Here is a 19228-nt window from a genome sequence, read left to right on the forward strand (position 1 = left end):
ACAGGCTTAGGCAGCAAGCACCTTCACCCACTAAGCCATTCGGCTGGCCCATGCAATCTTTTATTTCCTTTAAGTAAAAATGAATATTATCCAGATGTTAGGTCCACTCTCCTTCCTGGCACTGCACACCATGCATCCCAGTGAAGGACCCGAACGCTGCAGATCTTAGATGTTTAGGATGGCGCCTCTAGCATTTGCGTTGTTGCAGTTCGCACAACCAATACTTTCAATAACACGCAAACTCTCTCCTATTTTCATGCGTTCACCCTATGACTCAACCCCAGCTCACTCCCTCCAATCCCCCTCCTCTCTCTTTTCTTTTTTGAGTGATTTGCTAGTGTTCTGCCAGTAGCTCAGACCTTAGACCCCAACCTTGGAGGGCAGACTAAGTGATTCAGAGAATGGAAGGAGTCCTGGACACCAGTGGAGATCATTTTTAACAGTGGCCAGCCCTACTGGACAGTCTCATCTGTCCAATCTTACATTCTTCTTCAGTGTGACTGGCATGTGCACTCCAGTGTGCTCTCTACCAGAGATGTGTCCCCATCCGCTCATGTAATAAATACAGCATCATATCATTAATGACTTATGGCTCAGAGGAGGAAAATTTTATTCTTTAAAAGCAATTGTTTAGAGAAAAAGGAATTAAAAACCAAAGTTTTTACTGCAGCCTTATCCAAACAGCACAAGCTATTAGGAGAGCAATTTTTTTTCCTTTCAAGATGCTTCACGCTGGCCAGGATTCTATGGTGACAGAAACACTGTGCATGTCCTAGTGAACAAGACTTGAGACTCTCAAGGAGACAAGTCTTCATAACTCTACACATTTCCTATTTCTTACAATGGAGATGGTAAAGGCATCCGACCATACTTCCCTCAGAGGAGATAAAGGACACCTACCTTATGCCAGCAGACCTTTACAGAGCAGGGCGTGAAATCCCCGGACACCCACCTCATCCCCAGACACCCACCTCATCCCCAGACACCCACCTCACACCAGCAGATGTTTACAGACCAGGGCGAGAAACCCCAGAAGGCACTTGAAACACACTTGACAAGGAATGACAGCAACACACCGATATCTGCTCTGTCCTGCACAAGTCTTTACCACAGCTCGAATAAAGGTGTATGCATTCTCCCTGTCCACCACAGACAGCACATTCCAGCCATGCTGACACATAGATACATCTGTGTATATGTATATATACCAATACTGACACACGTTTCTGTGTCTGTGTCTGGAGAGGGACAATCAATTGTTTAATAGAGCACAGACATTTTAATCACTTCCTCCAGAACAAAGGAGAAGCTTTCACAGCAAAGGAGCATCCACCAAACCTTTCTGTGCACCGAAAAGGGGAGAGGCAGGAAAAGAAATACCTGGATCTTCCTCAGGCCTCAACTATTAAAATAACAAAATCTAGTGTCTATAAAAGCTTATTCCATTGCAGGGCACAGGGTAGACATTTTTGGTACTGTAAATCTCATAGGCTCACACATCCATACTGGTCAGGTGGAAGAAAAGGGATGAGAGGAAATTCCCTTTCGTTGTTCACCATGTTTTAGCTAGTCCACAGTATTCATCTTTGCTTACAATATAAACAAAGACTTACACATCCACATTTTCAAGGTGTTGACATTTCCAAGGTATTTGCAGATACTTTAAGTACTGAGTCTTCTGTGATACACAACTGCTGTATCAATCCATTACTGCCCATCAGAGTTGCAGCCCTGACTAATCCTCCTGCATCAGAGGCAAACAAAAGGCTTACGTCTTCCCAGGAACAGGTGCACACATACTCTTAGGACAGGGAAAAAATTTTAGTGGTGACACTTAAAGTTTAATTACCAGCAGCAGAAGGCCTTGGAACAAACATTGATCTCCTAAGAGTTAAGAGGCAGATTCCATGCATTTCTGTTTCTTGGCTGCTGGCTCCTCAGTCTTGGGTGAGTCTAAAGCACTCGCACAGGACTTGAGACTGGGGTCTACTCGATGGCTGTCCGAGACAACAGTGAAGCCTGACAGAAGGTACCCTCCACCTCCACTCATCAACAATTTGGGATGACTCCGATCTGGCAGAACCTAACCAAGACAGAAAAAACAGACAATGTATTTCTGCATTCTAGCAAACTATGTCAACAACCTAAGAAAAAAATCAGAGTTTAAACGACAAGTCTCTTTCATGACTTAAAATGACTAAGTTTTGAGAAGACCACTTCTTCATTGGGTAATACAGAAGGAACATGGGGATTTATTCATTTTAAATAAAACATATGAAGCTCCGTTTTACTGAATGCTAGTTTGTGCGAGAGGGGAGCATGAATGGTTTCTGTAGCACTCTGGCCTATGCACTGATGTCTTCCTTCTGATTTCAGGAAGCTTAAATGGCCAACAATGGGTTGGGGTATACAGAGAAGCCACACTAGATAGCTACTTCCTTGCTCTGTTAATCTCAGCAAGGGCTCTTCTCTCTTGTCACCTTTGCCACATAAAAAGGTCGTGCTATGTTGGACTACTGTGGTAGGAAGAGACTTTGAGCATCAGGGTGGGGCATGAGGTAACCCAGAAGCGACCCCTCCGATCTCAAAGGAAGGCTGTGAAGCACTCAGGCAGCAAAGCCTCTCCAGCTGCTGTGACGTCGGGAACTGCTGCAGGGATCACATGGAGGGCAATCAAACTGAGCAGGAGCTAACAGTGGAGCGGTCTGCACTCACGAGAATTTCTCCAAGTACTGCTGTAGGCCGTTCTCTTTTGCCAGCACGCACCTAGCTAATACCGTTTCCTCTCTATTTTAAAGGCCCCTTTGCTCCAATGAACTGGCACAGATTTGAGGAGGTGGCTCAGTGGCAGAGTACTTGCCCAGCATACCTGGGATCTGGGCTCTGATATCTAACCCTGCCAGAGGGAGGGGAGGTGAGGAGAGAATGAGTGTGAATGCACCTGTCTGTGTGTTCTGGATTAGCACACACCCCACCAGTAAATCCCGAAACTGGCTAGGAAGATGTGGCAGCAGAGGACAGGGTCACTTCCTTTTCAGTGGCCACCTGTACAGATGGCAAGGTCTTGAGGCTAGTACAACTAGTTATTTGCATTTTAAATACCTCAGGACTAGATTTACAGAACGTGCACTCTGATATGAAAAGTGGGCCAGGAGGCCAGATAGCTAGGCTATTTTTTTCTGAGTGACAGCTGGACACTTCCACCACTGCCATAGTAAACAGTGGCTCTATTAACAACACACGGTAAAACAGTGGCTCTATTAACAACGCACGGCACTGCTGCAAGAAGCCAGCAGCCCCAGACCAACTCCAGGGTCTGGCAGAGAATGCTTACCTGGTAATTTCTGAGCCAGGTTTCAGACAGTCTCAAGTTAATGACTCCTCCTCTCTCCCGCAGTTTTGTGTAGCATTCCAACAAAGGCTAAGGGCAGACACAGAGTCCTGTTAGATAGACCCTAAGCTACAGTACGAAGACCAAAATCTACATGGAGGAGCTCTGTCCACTTCACCTCAGCATTACCTCTTTATACTGACAATAGACCACAAACGGCCTTGATGGGGCTACAAAGTCCAGCAAAGACAGCAGCAGGGGTGTGGGGTGGAAACGACTGGCCACAATCAAACTGCAAGGAAAACAGCGAAATCATTCTATACCCTCTGAGAGGAGCATGGGTTTTAAATGTATATAAAATGATCACATTTTAAGTCATGTGATTTAGGCATTGTTGTACATAGCTAAAACCCTAATACTCATGCTTAGACAGGAGGATTGCCTTGAGTTCCAGGTCAGCCGAAACCACACAGTGAATAGTAGGCCAGTGTGATTACAGGGCACTACACAACATTCTAGAAATTCAAAGCAGAATGAAATCATGAGCTATTTATTTCTAAAAAAAAACAGGGTTATAACTGTTTGTGCTGCCTGACAACTCTATGTAGGATATTCTTGTATTTTTTTTTTTAGGTCATTTGGAAGCATCATCATCATCATCATCATCATCATCATCATCATCATCATCATCATCATCACCACCACCATCACCATCAATGCATGTGTGTGTGTGTGTCTGTCTGTCTGTCTGTCTGTGAGGTCCCCTGAAACTAGAGTCATAGACAGTTGTGAGCTGTGATCTGGGTAAACAGCAGTTCTCTGTAAAAGCACCAAGCAATTTTAACCACTCAGTTACCTCTCTAGCCTCTGACAGAGGTTTTCATTAGCTCTTTGTTGGCCAGTGTTGCAGCCATTTTAATGGCCCTCCCAACCCCTGCACCTAGCAGGACGATACAGTCCTATCTGACAGTCATTACTGAAGGCTGAGATTTCTTCGACTCCTCTCTCTGCCAGGCCTGGACTTTCTTTAAAACCAACCAAATGCTTACTTTTACTAGGCTTAAAATAAAAGCATTGATGAATTAACTATCTTTTACAGTTATGAATGTGTATGCCTGCATGTAGGTATGTGTAGGAAGAGTGTGCAGGTTTCTAAGGAGGCCACAAGTGTTGGCTCTCCCCAAAACTGGAATTTCAGGTGGTTATGAGTCACTGGGCAGGGTGCTGGGAGCATATGCTGATCCTTTGCAAGAGCAGTGTGTGCTCTAAAACGCTAAACCATCTTTCTCGCCAAGATTCAACCTTTCTTAAAACAGAACAACCCCTCCCCCACTCCCTTCCCCAAAATGGGTTGAACAGCTCCGGGTGTTCTCATCCCACAAGGTTCAGGGCAGACAGTGGGAAGTGCTGCTGCATTCAGAGCAGACCGCAGCTGCACCAACAATCGCCCTGCAGCCTTTTAGCAACATACCCATCTGCATTTCTTTCTCCCAGCAGAGCAGCAGCCTCCATATGTCTTTTCCTCTGCTCTTCTTGTCTCCTCTGTTTTTCCTGAATCTTTAACAACAGCAAGAAACCAATGTACTGATGGCACTGAACCAGATTTACAAAAATGCCCTGATCTATCAGAGCAGAGCAGTGGTGTTCAGCAGACAACAGGAGGGGCTGGTCTATATGGAAGGTGAGGATACACGAGGAAGCTTGTTCTCAAATGGCAACCCTCATGCTACTGGAACACTGCTGAAGCAGCCACTAGAGTCACCCAGAGCTCTAAGTCGCACGGCCATGTACAAACACACCCATTTCCCCAAGTGTTTCTGAAAGTTAGCATCTGGGAACCTAAGGTTTCAAAGTCAACCCGGATCTCACAACTTAAAACTCTCGGAGGCTCTGAAGCTATTATAAGAATAATGACTCTTGACATGCTTACATAATCTCTTTTGCTTCCTTTTTCTTTAGGCTCCTTACTCTCTGGGTCCCCAGGAACAATGTCCACTGGATTCTGTTCTGCGTTGCTCTCTGGGCCGTCTGCAATGCTGTCCTTATCCGCTTGCTCAGCAATCTCTTTCTCAAGCTCACCATTACTTTCTTTAACTGGAGTGCTGTCTTTAGGCTCTGAGGATAGCATTTCAGCAGAAAATGTTCCATTGAGGAGACTTTTTACTTTGTTGAGGGGAAATTCATGAAGACCACTGAGGAAAGATTTGGGAAATCCAAAACAAGCTGTTGCTGCCCGAACAGGTCCATCTCCAGGGTACAGCTGAATAATGGAGCCAAAGCCTGAACAGACAAAACAAACAAACATCTGTACCGTGGAGGGAATCTAGACTTCGAAGCTTAAGTCTTCACATGATTCTTCTCCCATGTCTAAAGGGTGGAGAACACTAAAGCCCATGGTGGGAGGGTGGTCACTGAGGTCGAATGATATCCCATTCCCTACAGAGAGAATATATTTCCAGAGCAGAGTCTTAAAGAAGCTTATCTCCTCTGGACACTATGGAAGACCCAGTGATCTTGTTCAGAGGTCACATGATTTGGGTCTATGTGCTTTTTCCTTGTTCATCCCCAGATAGGGTGGATGGGAGCTCTTATCAGCTTGTGAATTCCAAGAGAGAATTCCTCTTGAGAAGTCTCCCCACTCATCCCCTTAGTTCCTGACAACACAGTGGTTAACTAAAATCATTAGCCAACTGTAGTACCAGAATCCTCCCCAGAGATACCTAACCAGAAAAAGGCCAACATCACGGAACACCAACACAGCCTCAGTGTGGAGAAACAGACCACACAGAAAGTTCTGGGACAGGAGCCATAGAGGTTATCTATTGAGGTCACTTCCTTATTCTTAAAGAAACTTAATCTGGTTCTCTAACTTCCAATTCTTGGACTTCTAACATCGAGGTAGCTTACTGCATTTGAAAATGTCGTCTTACCTCCCATTCGTTCCATCATGGCACCTAGCACCAAGCCTGAACACGTTTCCATGACAATCATTTTATTGCCAGCACGGATATTTCCCAAGGTCAACATCTGGGCTAGTGTATCATATCTCATGTGGCTGAGAAAAAAAGGAAGATTTGCTCACTTTTAGCTAAGAGAAGCCTAACATTAATAATAGCTTTTCAAGTTGTTTTGTAAGAATTATGTTGATAAGATTATGTTTGCCTGAGGCGACAGTAAAAGGACTTACAATTTATGAGGAAGGAGGACACTTTATGCAGGTGAGCAAGCTTTTCATTTTACTTAAAATCATGACTCTCTTAAAGATATATTTCCCCCAATTATATTTTGAAAGGAAACAAAGCGTACTTAATTTTTCCAGGTTCTCTTGCATAATACATAATTGAAAGAATACGGGTAGATGGCTTCAAAATAGTAATGATGGCTTCATATCTAGGGGAATTAAGAGCAGAATAGCAATATGAAACAAAGAGCTTTAAAACATCTCATTTTTAGTAATATTTACTTAGTAAATAGAAAATAAGTACAATTTTCAACTGTTTCAAGCAATGTGACTTACTTTTTCTTCTTCTTTTTAATATATTTATCTTGAGCAAATTCTGTCTTGTCTCGAAATGTTGTACTATTTTCAATTAGCTGCTGAACTATTTCCTGGAAGAAAAGGGGCAAGCAGATTTCCTGGAGCTTACTTCTTACCCCAGCACTCAGCCAAAGGTCTGATCTCAGTCCCTCTTCCACAGGAGTCCGAGTGATCAACTCTGAATTTCTACTCTCTACTTAGGATTTAGAACAAAGACATTACACCTCCATTCAGACTGCCCCCTGGTGTTGTGCATGAAACCCAGGGCCTTGCTCACGAACTTTCTTTAAACCAAGCTCAGGGAAGAGACTGCCAAGAAAGGGAAACTGCATATGAAGATCAGAAAATCAAACAATCAGGAGCTGTTTGGTTCTCTTCCACTAGTACTTAGTGTGGCCACTCAGTCTATTATTCTTGTTCCAAGAAACAAAATTCAATGTGTTCGACTGCACACACATTTGAACTGACATTTTATTTTACCTCAACATCGACATTATAGACGAATTTGTTACACACAAACGAAGGGAAAGAATCCGATTTACCTCTCCTTTAATGCCCTTGTCTTTCAGAGCCTTTATATCATCTTGAGTAAGTTTCTGGGACTTTCCATCATCAACTATATTTCGATTATCAGTGCCTGCTTCTTTGGTCTCTAAGGAAAGAAATTGCTCTATGATAATTTTTGGTATAAAATTATTATTAAAGATTACATTTTAAATGCATTTGTGTATGTTTAAGGGCTCGTACATGGCTTGGTGCACGTAAGGTCAGAGGACATGGTTCTTCTCTTCCACCATGTTTCAGGAATCAAAATGAACTCAGGTTGTCAGACTTGGTAACAGGTCCCTTTACTCACTGAACCATCTTGCTTGCCTTGATTTGAAATTACTTTGCAATGCTTCCTTGAAAAAAAATTTTTTTTAAAGAGCTAGACACAGTAGCAGAGATCTTTAATCTCAACAGTAGGATCTCTGTGAGTTAGAGGCCAGCTTGGTATACACTGGGAGTTCAGGGCTATGTAGAGATCCTTTCTTGAAAAGAAAAAAAGTGGAATATTTACTTTCATTTGTTTGAGTGTTTTGCCTGTATGCATGTATGTGTACCAGATGCATGCCTGGTGCCTGACCTCAGAAAAGGCATCAGATCCCTGGAACCAAAGTTATAGATGGTTGTGAGCCACCATGTGGGTGTTCAGAACTGAACCTGGATCTTCTAAAAGAACAACAGTACTTATGGCTGTTGGGCTACCTCTCTAGCATCATGAAAGATTCTTTTTGAAATAAGGTCTCACATAGTACAGGCTGGTCTCAAAGTCGATACATAATTAACCTGAATTCTGAGTCCCCTGCATTGTCTCTCGAGTACTTCAGGGACTTGTCCAGTTTTTGGAGTGCTGCAGATGAACTGGCGCCTCATGTACTTACACGCTTCTACTTACATGCCTGCACTGTAATCTTCTTTCCCTGGGTTCCTACCCAGCCCATCAGCCCCTCAGGTTAGGCCTTAGCTTCTTAGGACCACCCCTTATTTTAGCTAAGTTTCCTGGAGAGTATCCAAATTAAACGGAAGTCTGCCAAGCTAACTAGAGAGCATGACATCCATTCCAGTGGTATACCTGATGTGGGCTCTTCCAGCTTCTTCCTGAGCTGAAGGCTTCCTCCACTGCTCACTTCAAACGTTGACCCGTAACTATGGCCAATGGCGTTATCCAGGTAGAACCACTGTTTTTCAAAAGTTACTTTTCTGAGGAAGAAAAGGCAACCAATCAATTGATTTCTTTTGTATTCCTGCTATAAAAAGTGTTCTAATTTTAGTTTATTTCAAAAGCTCTCATGATAAACAGTTAACAGCATTACTTCTGTAAGTACAAACTGACAAATGAACCAGAGAAGCAGGTTGGGGACAGATATAAATTCCAATAAAGAAGCTAGGAAAGCACTGACTTTTAGAAGAAAAAAGGCATGCCTTTTGTGGGACACAGGTCTGACTGCATTTTACATTGTTACTCAGGATGCTTAAATTCACAGATTCTCAGATCCCAACACAGGTATGATTGACAAGATGCTCAGGCCATAAGTATGTATCATGATGCCCATGCAACTCCCACTACAAAATCCCGAACAAAATAATCACTGAGATGACAACAATTTTTAAAACTCCCTGGTCTCTGTCTAATTGGCTATTTTATCAGGAAAGAACAAATCCAAACAGCCTGTGTTAGAGTAAACATTACTGGCAATCTACACATTGGAAACAGACATAGCACTAAGGAAGTGCTGGCAAGGGCTGGGCATTAGGCTTCCTATCTGAGATCTGTCCCTTATAGCCATTCGAAGAAGCACAGGAAAGAAACCCTTTCCTTTCACAGAAAGCAAGCTAGCACCGGCAGTCTAACAACGGATGTCAGCAATGTGCACCCTTTCATTCTCACAGCAAACCTCAGGCGCCCAGGACAGAGCTCTGAGGCCCAGGGAAACATACTGGTCAAGAGTCAGTTACCTGGTGCGGGGTTCACACTACTCCCAACATGCAGGAGGCAGAGGTGGAAAGATGCCAAACTGCAGGCCAGATTGGCCTTAGGTACAGGTTTGTAGGATGCTACTCTGAATTACAACATTCCCTTCAAATTGAAATATTTCCTCTAGCAAGGAAGAAGTCACTCACCAGCCTCAGGGGACAAGCAAAGGGTCATAGAGAACAAAAACCTAGAAGATTCTTGAGGGTCCCCTATTTAACGAAAATAAAAATGTATAAACAGTTGCTGGGTGCTGTGTGTGTGTGTGTGTGTGTGTGTGTGTGTGTGTGTGTGTGTGTGTAGAAATGACAGTGATCAGTCAGGCTGCTGAGAGAAGTTCAGCTCAGGAGCTACTAGACAGTTTTGGGGTTGTAGATTTCTGGGAGGAGTTACCCATGTTGAATGGGCTTTCTAGTGATGCAGCTACCTATAAATAGCCCCGTGCCCATACTTCTGTTAGTAACTCCAACGAAAACCTCATTGGTTCACCAAACTGCACAGTGCTGCAGTCATTACTTTGGTCTGCTGTAGGTTCCATTTTTGAGGTGAACGTATGTGTGTGTGTAGCGACTCTGGAGAAAAAGTATGTCACGTAACACACAATGACAGCTGTATACATGTTTCTGTGAGGAGCTAAGCTACAGGATTCATACAGGTCTGCAGGTATTTTCTATACCACACAGCACAGTGACACAAAGCTTTGTACCTAGGGAAGTTTCAGAACCCAGCCTACATGTACAGAATTCTAGGACCTGTCCTGTCCTGTCCTGTCCTGTCCTGTCCTGTCCTGTCCTGTCCTGTCCTGGTGAGTTCTCTGTGCCCCGCCTCACTCTTCTCTTCTTCTCATCTTTCCCTTTTAGTTCTATATCCCACCATATCTTTGTATATCATATCCCTTAAAAAAATCATAACTACTTTTACCCTGTGTGTGTGTGATGGACGTGTACGTGTATTTGGGTTCCTCAGTGTGCATATGGAAGTAGGATGAAGTCAGGTACTGGCTCTTGACCTCCATCTTTCTTTGAGACGAGGTCTCGGTTGTTCGCTGCTGCATGTCAGGCTAGTGGCCTCTAACTTCCAGAGCTTCCCGTGTCTACCTCCATCTTGCTGTAGAAATGCTGGGATTACAGATATATACTACCACACCCCATGCTTACGTGGGTAAGAGCTTTACCCTCTGAAGCACCTCCCCTCATTCGTCAAATGTCACTTGAACCACAGGAATGAAGTTTCACGTCCTCCGGAGATGCTCCTGCCTCCCAATTCTTACTCTTTGCTGGATTTCCCAGTAACTAACAACTATTTGTACCCCTTATCCTCTTCCCTTAAGTGTGCTGGTGCTAATGAGACACTGAAGCTGGGTTGACCTATGCCTCTGCCAGCCTCTCTTATGTGCAGAGGTGTGTGTGTGTGTGTGTGTGTGTGTGTGTGTGCAGGGGGGATGCACTTAAGCTGACTGCCCAGAAGCTCAGGCAGGAAACTGTGGGAGGCAATCTGTTAAATAATGGGCTGCATGTTTCCTGGGAGGGAGTAAGAGTTGTAGAGAGCCACGATTGCTTTGGTGATAGGGAGTCTGGCTCGGGATGCAGCTGGGTTCAGCAGATCATTTCGAAATAAAACAAAAATGACTATCATGGCTTTCCTAAGAACAGGGGTAGTAAAAAGAGTTTCCAAATAACTTCTAAAGAGTACTTTTTAGGGAGCTGGAGAAATGATTCAGCACTTGAGAGCACTTACTGCTCTTCCAGAGGATCTGACTTTGGTTCCCAGCACGCCGTATGTTCCCCAATTGGTTTTAACTCTAATTCCAGGAAATACAAAACATTTGGCCTCTGAGGGCACCGGAATTCATGTACTTATGCATGCATGCACACAATTTAAAACAATACTAGTTTTTTTGTTTTTTGTGAATCAGGATTTCTCTGTGCAGTCAAACAAACCAAATAAAATATGTCTCATTGGTAATAAAAAGGATCATCTAATAAAGCACGTTATAAGGACATTCAAATAGCTGTATCAGGACATGAAGCAAGCTGGGGGTGGTGTCGTAGACCCGTAATCTCACCACTTGGGAGGCAGAGTGTTTGCCTTAGCTGACCATTAGCAAGCACGGATATGTACTCTGGGCTCCCGCTGGCCGTGCACACTGTAGAAAGTTCTCTTTCCTTACAGTAGACAGAAGATTGCCTACCTGCAAGCCAGACTAGGTGTAAGAAATCTTTCTCTCTCATCTCCTTTCTCTCTTACGGAGGAAGTTGAATTTATGGGGAAAATGGGGAGCTGGGAGGAGTCAGACATAATGAAGAGATCTGAATGTGAAAGGTTGGATAAGTTCCGAAAGAATAGTGAGGACTCCCAAAAACCTTCGGGAAAGCACCCTCCAAGGTGGGAGTATCAAGAATGGAATTCTTGGGAAGAGAATCTGGTGCAGAGGGTAGAAAGTTGGGGAATGAAAAGTAGAAGTGAGTGCCGTAGGATGAGAACGGTGCAAAGGAGATCCCATAGTCAAGGATGCGAAAGGATCCCAGTGGGAAGGCCTCTGTGATAGGGAGACCTGAGTGGTAGCAATAAAGGCTGGGGAGCGGGATTCAAAGAGTCAAGAATGGGACACCGGAGGGAGTGATTAGCTGGGTGGTGGTGCGCGCTGCCCAAGGCCAGCAACCAGACTCACTTTCTCCGCTGGACTTGCACTGCTTTGAACACATCTTCTCGTTTCAGTACCACGAAGTCGCCGTCATGGATGCAGTGGTCCCCGAGATGCGGGGGCTGTGGGCTCGGCTGCTCCGCTGCTGACAACTCCATGGACGCCAGGCAGTCTTCAACCTCCGTTCTTGCTACAGCCGCTAGGAGCCCAGCACAACCAGGAGGGACCTGCGTCTCCTCGGGAACCGCCTCCACGTGCTGCACGCCGCTTCCGCTTTCCGGTTCCGACCTCGGGACGGTTTCCGGGAGCCTGGCGACTTCCGTTTATCTGACTCTTTGATTGGCTACACTTTGTCCCGCCTCCCAGGCGCGTGGCTTCCTTAAACAGAAGCGCGTCATAGGCGCGCCAAAAAAGAACTTCGAGCGAGGTCGGAGTTTACCCTGTGGTGTTGTGCCGGGCCTTCGCCGCCCTGCGTCTCGCCTCGGGCGACTCCGAAGACGGAATGTCTGCGTAACCCTGCGTGGGACTGCGTACCGCCTATGGCTCTGTGGCTGGCTGGGAGACTCGGGGGACTCCTGAAAGTAGGACGCGAGAAAAACGCGGCGAGAATGAAGTCAGGGATTGCGGGGGGCTTTTCTCAGGCTGCTTCCCTATGTAGTTGTTGGAAGTGCCTCCGTTCTCAGTATGTTATCCTATTGGATCGATGTGGAACGTAGTGTTGCGATGGAATGTCTCATCCTGAAGACGTATCTCAGTGCTATTGCAAGCAACCTTAATTTTTATTAGCTTGCATACTTGCGGACCTTTTATTAATTGAATCATCGGAAGGTTAGAACAGGCTCTCCTAACGAATTGCACCAGTGTATGAATATCAGTAGTTTGTAACTATGGGATAGGAATTTCTAAGTGGAATTATTTTCTTTAGAACAGTTTTAGGACAGCTTGCCACAGAAAGTAATACAACGAAGATTGAGCTATGATGTTTCCCTAGTAACTCGTACTGCAAACAGGTTCAAGTTACCTTGATTACTTTCTTGGTGGTTCATTGAAAACTGGTGCTGAATAAACGTCTGTGGTGTACCTTAATTGCGATGGCATTTAAAAGAATTAAGAGCACAACACATAAGGTTTATACTGTAGTATGGAACTTTGCAGACTTATGTGCTAGTCTTAAGCACAGTACAGTAATTTCCCCCTCTTTACACTGTTAATACATTTTTTTTTGTTGTTAATACATTTCTTAGAAGTGCTGTTGACTCTCAGAAGACATGAGTGGTGCATACAGAGGCAGAGGTTTTGGACGAGGACGATTCCAAAACTGGAAAAGAGGAAGAGGTGGTGGGAACTTCTCAGGAAGGTGGAGAGACAGAACTGACCTGAGTAAAGCTGCAGGAAATCATGCTTCTGGTAAATGCAGTCAGGGATCAATTTGTTTTCTCTCAGGAAAGAAACTACTCAAGGGCCGTAGATGGCTGAGTAGGTAAGGGGAGGACCCTCTGTTAGGTCCCTAGAACCCATATGATGGAAGGGGAGAACTGAATCCACAAGCTGCCCTCTGTCTTCCACATAGGCACTATGGCATGTTTGGTCCCACAAGTGGGCACAGGCAACACAATGTAAAAAAATAAATAAATAAATAAAAATAAAACACACACACACACACACACACACACACACACACACACACATATCCCTACTACTAATCATGCCTAGTAGACAGCAGGACAGTTTAACTCAAACTTAAAGTTTGAAAGTTAACATTTATAATTCTTGTTGAAACATCTAACTTAGAGTCTATTAATAGACTCTTGTAAAAGGAGAAACTAGTTGTCGGGAAGACAGAATGATGCTTTGTCTTTTACTAACATCGTAGTTTACTTCCTCAGAACAAGCCTCACAACCTTTACTTCAACAGTCAACATTGGATCAGTTTATACCGTATAAGGGCTGGAAGCTTTACTTCTCTGAAGGTAAGAGTTAAAGAACCACGAGTTGTCTGTTCCTCTTTGGATACTACAATTCATGTTCCCTTGGTTCACTTGACTTTCTGCTACATGCCTTTCGCACTTCCAAACATTTGTTTGGATGTTGGTACTATATAATGTATCAGGAAAACAGGAACTGATGAATGTTATACAAGGAATTAGACATATATATGTGGAAGACTCAACATATATATGTGGAAGAGCAATCTGATTCCTGTGACTGAGGGAGAACAAATCATAAATGCCAAAGTTATCAGAAGTTGGGACCTCAAAAGCGGAGGTCCAGCAACAGTGTCATTTCATTGCTGGGTGCCTTCCAAAGCTGTGCTTTATCACTCTGAAGGCATCCTACTTTGTGGTGAGACCATGGATGAATGAAGCTGATTGACCCTAGTAACTGAGGATGGATCAGATGTTCTGGAGGCTAGAACTATAGCTGTTCTGTGCAGTAGCAGAGATGCTGCAGAACAAGGGGCCGGGGAAATGGCTCAGAAGTTAAGCATGCTTGCTGTTCTAGAGAGCCTGAGCTTGCTTCCAAAAGGAAGCTCACTGTGAAACTGGTTTTGACCTCTGTATGCATGGCCTCCTCCCACACCTCTCTCTCCATACACACTTAAAATTAAATTAAAAAAGAATGAAAATAAGGGTAGTTTCTTGCCACCTTCCAGACCTTCCAGTGTCTCCAATTGACTGAACCTACGAACTTGGACAAAGACAGCATTCAGACAGCAGGAAATAGAGTAATAGGCTTCTTACCAAGAATTAAAAGGCTCTTGATGTTTATAAAGTATGGAGATGTTGTCTTATGGTCTCTACATGTTTATCATATCTCTTATGAGGTGTGGTTTTGTTCTTGCTTTTATTTGTAGCTGTGGGTTTCTCTCCAGTATACTGCAGTGCTTGTAGTCAAGGGTCCTGTCTTGTGATAGACTTTCAGTGTTCATTCTGTGAATTAATTCTTTTCACTCACTATTAATTTGATAGCTGTGTTTCATAGAAGATCCTTTGTTCCTTTGGGATACATTAGCCACCAACATTTTCATCATCCCCTTTAGTAGCTAGCTCAGACCACTGTAAAGTGATTTTTTTAGATTACTAAAGGTGGAATTCAAGGGATACCTTGCTTAAAATTGACCCAGCTGCATTTCATTAGAGAGTTTCTATGAGAGAGAAATTTAAAGATACTATACAACTTTGTAAAAGTATTAAAAAGTAGCATTATAATTTTAAAATCACAGTTAAGCTTTGGCCTGTCTCCAGATCTTTGGAAGTAATTGCCCTAGTAGACTCTACTTTACAGAGATAGTGATTGTCTTTAGCTCCGTTCGTGTACGTGGCTTCACATTCCTTACACTTGAATAAGATATTTCAATTGCTATACCCTTTGAGGAGTCTGAGACTCAGAAGGTTTCTCAGATATTTGGACTTTTATATATCTTTAGGTTGTTCAGATACTAGGTTTTTTGTTTTTTGGTTTGTTTTTTTTTTTTTTTTTTAGAATCTCAAGTATTCTTACCGGTATTTATCCAAATGCAAGCACACTATGAAATAAGTAAGGAGGAAAAATTGATGGGGTCTCTAGGGCTCTGTCTCAGCAAATAAAATAGTTCCATCCATGATTCTTGGTGCTAATGCTCAGTTTGTTGGATTAGTTTACAGTAATAACTCTCCTCTTACTGAGAAGATCCAAGCATTTGAGAAATTTTTCACAAGGCATATCGACTTATATGATAAGGTAAGTGCTTTCTTTCTTTTTTTTTTTTTTTTAAAGATTTTATTTATTTATTATATATAAGTACACTGTAGCTGTCTTCAGATACACCAGAAGAGGGCATCAGATCTCTTTACAGATGGTTGTGAGCCACCATGTGGTTGCTGGGAATTGAACTCAGGACCTCTGGAAGAGCAGTTGGTGCTCTTAACCGCTGAGCCATCTCTCCAGCCCAGGTAAGTGCTTTCTATAATGACTGTGGCAGTCTGCCTGTATGTGACAGCTAACTGGGCAGTATGCTTGAGGAGCTAGTGAGCACGAGCACTGTAGTTGGGGAAGGGTTATAGATATCAACGTCAGAAGTTGGTTAACTGTGTGTAAAGATATTCATAATATTACAGCTATGTAATAAGACAGTTATTACCGTGTGACTAGTGCATATTTTCTGAAGTATATACTAATGATAGTTGACTCAAGAAAGCAGTTGTTATGTATTAATTTTAATCTTTTATAGGATGAAATAGAAAGAAAGGGAAGCATCTTGGTGGATTTTAAAGAACTGACAAAAGACAATGAAATAACTAACTTGATACCAGATATAGAAAATGCACTAAGAGATGCCCCTGAGAAAACACTGGCATGTATGGGACTGGCAATACATCAGGTAAATTTGGCCAAAGTGTTAAAAGGAGATATCATACTGTTTGTACTTCTTGGAAGGTACTTAGCCTTTGCTAACAGATGACGGTTAAGAGTTTAAGGTTGCATTTTCCCCTTAAGAGGTAGCAAGCTCAGTCTATGTACAATTTACCCCAATTAGTTTCATTTCATTAAAGATAGAGAAGTCATACTTCCTTTGAGGAGGTATCTGATTTCATAGAAAATATAAAACAGGCATGGAGTTAGGAACTTGGAGCAAAAGGACTTATGAGAGAGATAGTTTTTTGGGCATTGGGAAAATCACTTATTTCCCCCAGAGTCCCATATGTAAACTGGAAGTGACAGTATGTTCTGTGCTTTGTCAGTTGTTCTCAGGGATAAACGACACAGCTTGTGAAAGCACCCACATAAGTGCTTCAAGGTAAAGGGAAGCAGATCCTAGGGCAGGCACCTTGGCTGCTGCAGAGGCTGGGGCACAGTGGAAGGCCAGAGGAAGATGAGGCTTATGATAGGTCTTAAGGGGATATGTAGAATCTGGACACAGTGGGGAAGTTAGGATATCCAAGTGCGGCCAACAGATCATAACACAATTATGTGTACTGCTAGGAACCCTGAACTGACACTCTTGCTTCTTGTCTTCAGATTCATCCAGGCTATTATTTCTCTAGTCAGATAACCACATCATCTCTTTACTCTAACGTGCACAATTCCTTTCCATCCTTCCTGCCCGGGCTTAGGCTAAGATATGCCCTACAGAATTTTCCTAGTGGAATCCTGTGTGTAATGGCTTAGGGGGCTATTATTTTATGTGTATGAGTGTTTTGTTCATATGTATGTATGTGCCGTGTGTGACTAGAAAGGGTCATTAGTTCCTCTAGAACTGGACTTATGCATGGTTTTTGAGTCACCATGCTGGGAACTGAACCTTGGTCCTTTACAAGAACAGCAAGTATTCTTAACTGCTTAGTTGTCTCCCCAGTCCCTACTGTAAAGTTTTTTAATGCTAAGTTTATTTGGGACAAAAGTAGTAAGTAAGTGGGGATGCTGAAGTTTCTGGTACAGAAAACCCCAAGTAAAACAGTCTACTGCAAAATAAATAGTCATAATCAAAGATTAGCCTTTTAAATGACTATCAAGGTACTATTTATTTGTTTCTGGGCTGTTCATAAACTTTGGGTTCTATAAGAATTTTGCTTAAAGAATATTTTTCAATTTTCAACTAAGGTATTAACTAAGGACCTTGAAAGGCACGCAGCTGAATTACAAGCTCAAGAGGGGTTGTGTAATGGTGGAGGAACCATGGTAAATGTGCCACATATTTATGCGAGGTGAGAAATGCGGTACTAAGTTTTCTCAATAACCTTTTGATTATTGTGCAAACAAATGGACCTCATTGTGAAATTTATATATGTATATAAAATGTTACTTTGTTTTAATTTTCCTCAAATCCCACACTGGCTTTTCTTTCTTCCCTCTCAGCATTTGGGAGGACCCCTCCCTCCCCTTAGACAATCCCCACATCTCTTTTCATAGCACAGAGACTATTACCCTCTCTTGTTTTTTCTTTTATCTTCCTTGAGACTTGTCTGCAACTCTCAAGACTTTCTAAGTTCCTGTCCTCTGTGTCTCTGAATTTCATATCAGTGAGCAAGCATGCAGTGTGTGTATTTCTGTCTCACATATTTTGCTTAATGAAATGATCTCCAACTCTATCCATTTTCATGTGTCATAATTTTATTCTCGTTTACAGTTTGTTAAGATTCCATTATGTACCTTACCTGTTAGAGATATCTAGGCTAGTTCCTTACCTTGGCTGTTGTGAATAGTGTGCAATAAATGTAAGTGTACGAGTTTCTGGTGTACGCACTCAGAATCCGTCAGGTATCCTCAGTAGTGCTATAGCTGAGTCATTTGATAATTGGGATCTCCAGATTGATTACCAGTTCACAATCCTTCAGCAATGTATAAGGAATCCTGACAGATAATCGTTCAGACTGAGATGAAATCTCAAAGCAGTTTTAATTTGCATTTCTTTGATGTCGAATGACATCAAAATCTTTCCAAGTATCTTTTGGTCATTGTATCGCTTCCCTCGTGAACTATATTCACTGTGTTCGTTCTTGCTCGCATTATTTAGAGGAGTGGGAAGTGTTTAAGAACAAGAACCTAGGGTTACTGAGACATTCCATGGATGAGAGGTGCTGCCATTGAGCCTGATGATCTGGACTCAATCTCCAGAACCCATATAGTGGAGTTGTCTTCTGACCGCCACGTGTCTGCTGTGGTATACCCACAAAACAGTAAATGCCAAAACCACCACCACCAAAAAAAAAGCAAAGCCAGATTATATATATGAGGATGTCAGTTTATATATACAAGGAAGCCAGTGTTCCTTGCTGATTTGATACCATAATCAAATCAGCCTGCCTGGCATTATTCAAAGATATCATACAATTAACGTTTTTCTACTCAAGCTGATTTCCTGACCTGAAAACTTTTGTGAAGATTTGAACTTGTCAAGACTACTGTGTAGATGTAATAATTCATGGAGTGTGCCTTGTTAAATTCTTAGATTTACATTGACACAGAGAATAAATATTCTCCAGTTTATCTTTGTAGTATATTCAGTTTTTTAAAATACTTTAAACTTCAGAGTTTCATTTTTCTCTACCAACATTTTAGAAGATATTTTGTAACATTTTAGAAGATATTTAGAAGATATAATGCACACCATTAGTCCCAGAAAGCACAGATAGGTGGATTTCTGAGTTCAAAAATTGGAAACCCATAGCATTTTCCTTTTGGAATATTTTTTTATTTTTGGTTTTTGAGACGAGCTTCTCT

The 19228-nt window shown here is 42.7% G+C and overlaps 2 protein-coding genes across 7 annotated transcripts in view; one reads left to right on the forward strand and one right to left on the reverse strand.

Annotated features, from left to right (window-relative positions):
• Window positions 1-582: 582 nt before the first annotated feature.
• Trmt6 (tRNA methyltransferase 6 non-catalytic subunit) lies at window positions 583-12318 on the reverse strand. 4 transcript variants are annotated; one of them, XM_039105013.2, is made up of 12 exons: window positions 12056-12317; window positions 8485-8612; window positions 7412-7521; window positions 6849-6940; window positions 6638-6721; window positions 6262-6386; window positions 5262-5611; window positions 4803-4888; window positions 3521-3623; window positions 3335-3421; window positions 1850-2083; window positions 583-1744 (listed from the first exon to the last, which is right to left on the reverse strand). In XM_039105013.2, exons 1-11 carry the CDS (start codon window positions 12184-12186, stop codon window positions 1892-1894), a joined length of 1488 nt encoding a protein of 495 aa, XP_038960941.1. In that variant the 5' UTR covers window positions 12187-12317; the 3' UTR covers window positions 583-1744; window positions 1850-1891. The 4 variants fall into 4 exon arrangements, 3 of the variants coding, with proteins under 3 accessions (XP_038960941.1, XP_063139854.1, NP_001101249.1); NM_001107779.1 differs by having other exon boundaries at window positions 586-2083; window positions 12056-12307; XR_005501885.2 differs by lacking the exons at window positions 583-1744; window positions 4803-4888 and having other exon boundaries at window positions 2032-2083; window positions 12056-12318.
• A 69-nt stretch (window positions 12319-12387) lies between these two features.
• Mcm8 (minichromosome maintenance 8 homologous recombination repair factor) overlaps window positions 12388-19228 on the forward strand; it is a 30302-nt gene continuing 23461 nt past the window's right edge. The window contains exons 1-6 of one of the 3 annotated variants that reach the window (XM_039104589.2): window positions 12388-12609; window positions 13273-13435; window positions 13915-13998; window positions 15666-15748; window positions 16239-16388; window positions 17609-17712. In XM_039104589.2, coding sequence (XP_038960517.1) covers window positions 13297-13435; window positions 13915-13998; window positions 15666-15748; window positions 16239-16388; window positions 17609-17712 — 560 coding nt within the window. In that variant the 5' untranslated portion in view covers window positions 12388-12609; window positions 13273-13296. Of the gene's footprint in view, window positions 12711-13272; window positions 13436-13914; window positions 13999-15665; window positions 15749-16238; window positions 16389-17608; window positions 17713-19228 lie in introns of all 3 variants that reach the window. The other 2 variants (XM_006235074.5, NM_001106514.1) reach the window with 2 other exon arrangements.

Source organism: Rattus norvegicus, chromosome 3 (assembly GCF_036323735.1).
Source record: "Rattus norvegicus strain BN/NHsdMcwi chromosome 3, GRCr8, whole genome shotgun sequence".
Classification (NCBI taxonomy): Eukaryota; Metazoa; Chordata; class Mammalia; order Rodentia; family Muridae; genus Rattus; species Rattus norvegicus.

Coding starts and splice junctions, on each gene's coding strand:
- Trmt6 (XM_039105013.2), bottom strand. CDS start 12,186: ATGGAGTTGTCAGCAGCGGAGCAGCCGAGCCCACAGCCCCCGCATCTC. Junction 6,387..6,637: donor AGAGAACCTGGAAAAATTAA/GTACGCTTTGTT, acceptor TTTTTTTCTCAG/CCACATGAGATATGATACAC. Junction 4,889..5,261: donor AAGGAAGCAAAAGAGATTAT/GTAAGCATGTCA, acceptor CTGTTGTTAAAG/ATTCAGGAAAAACAGAGGAG.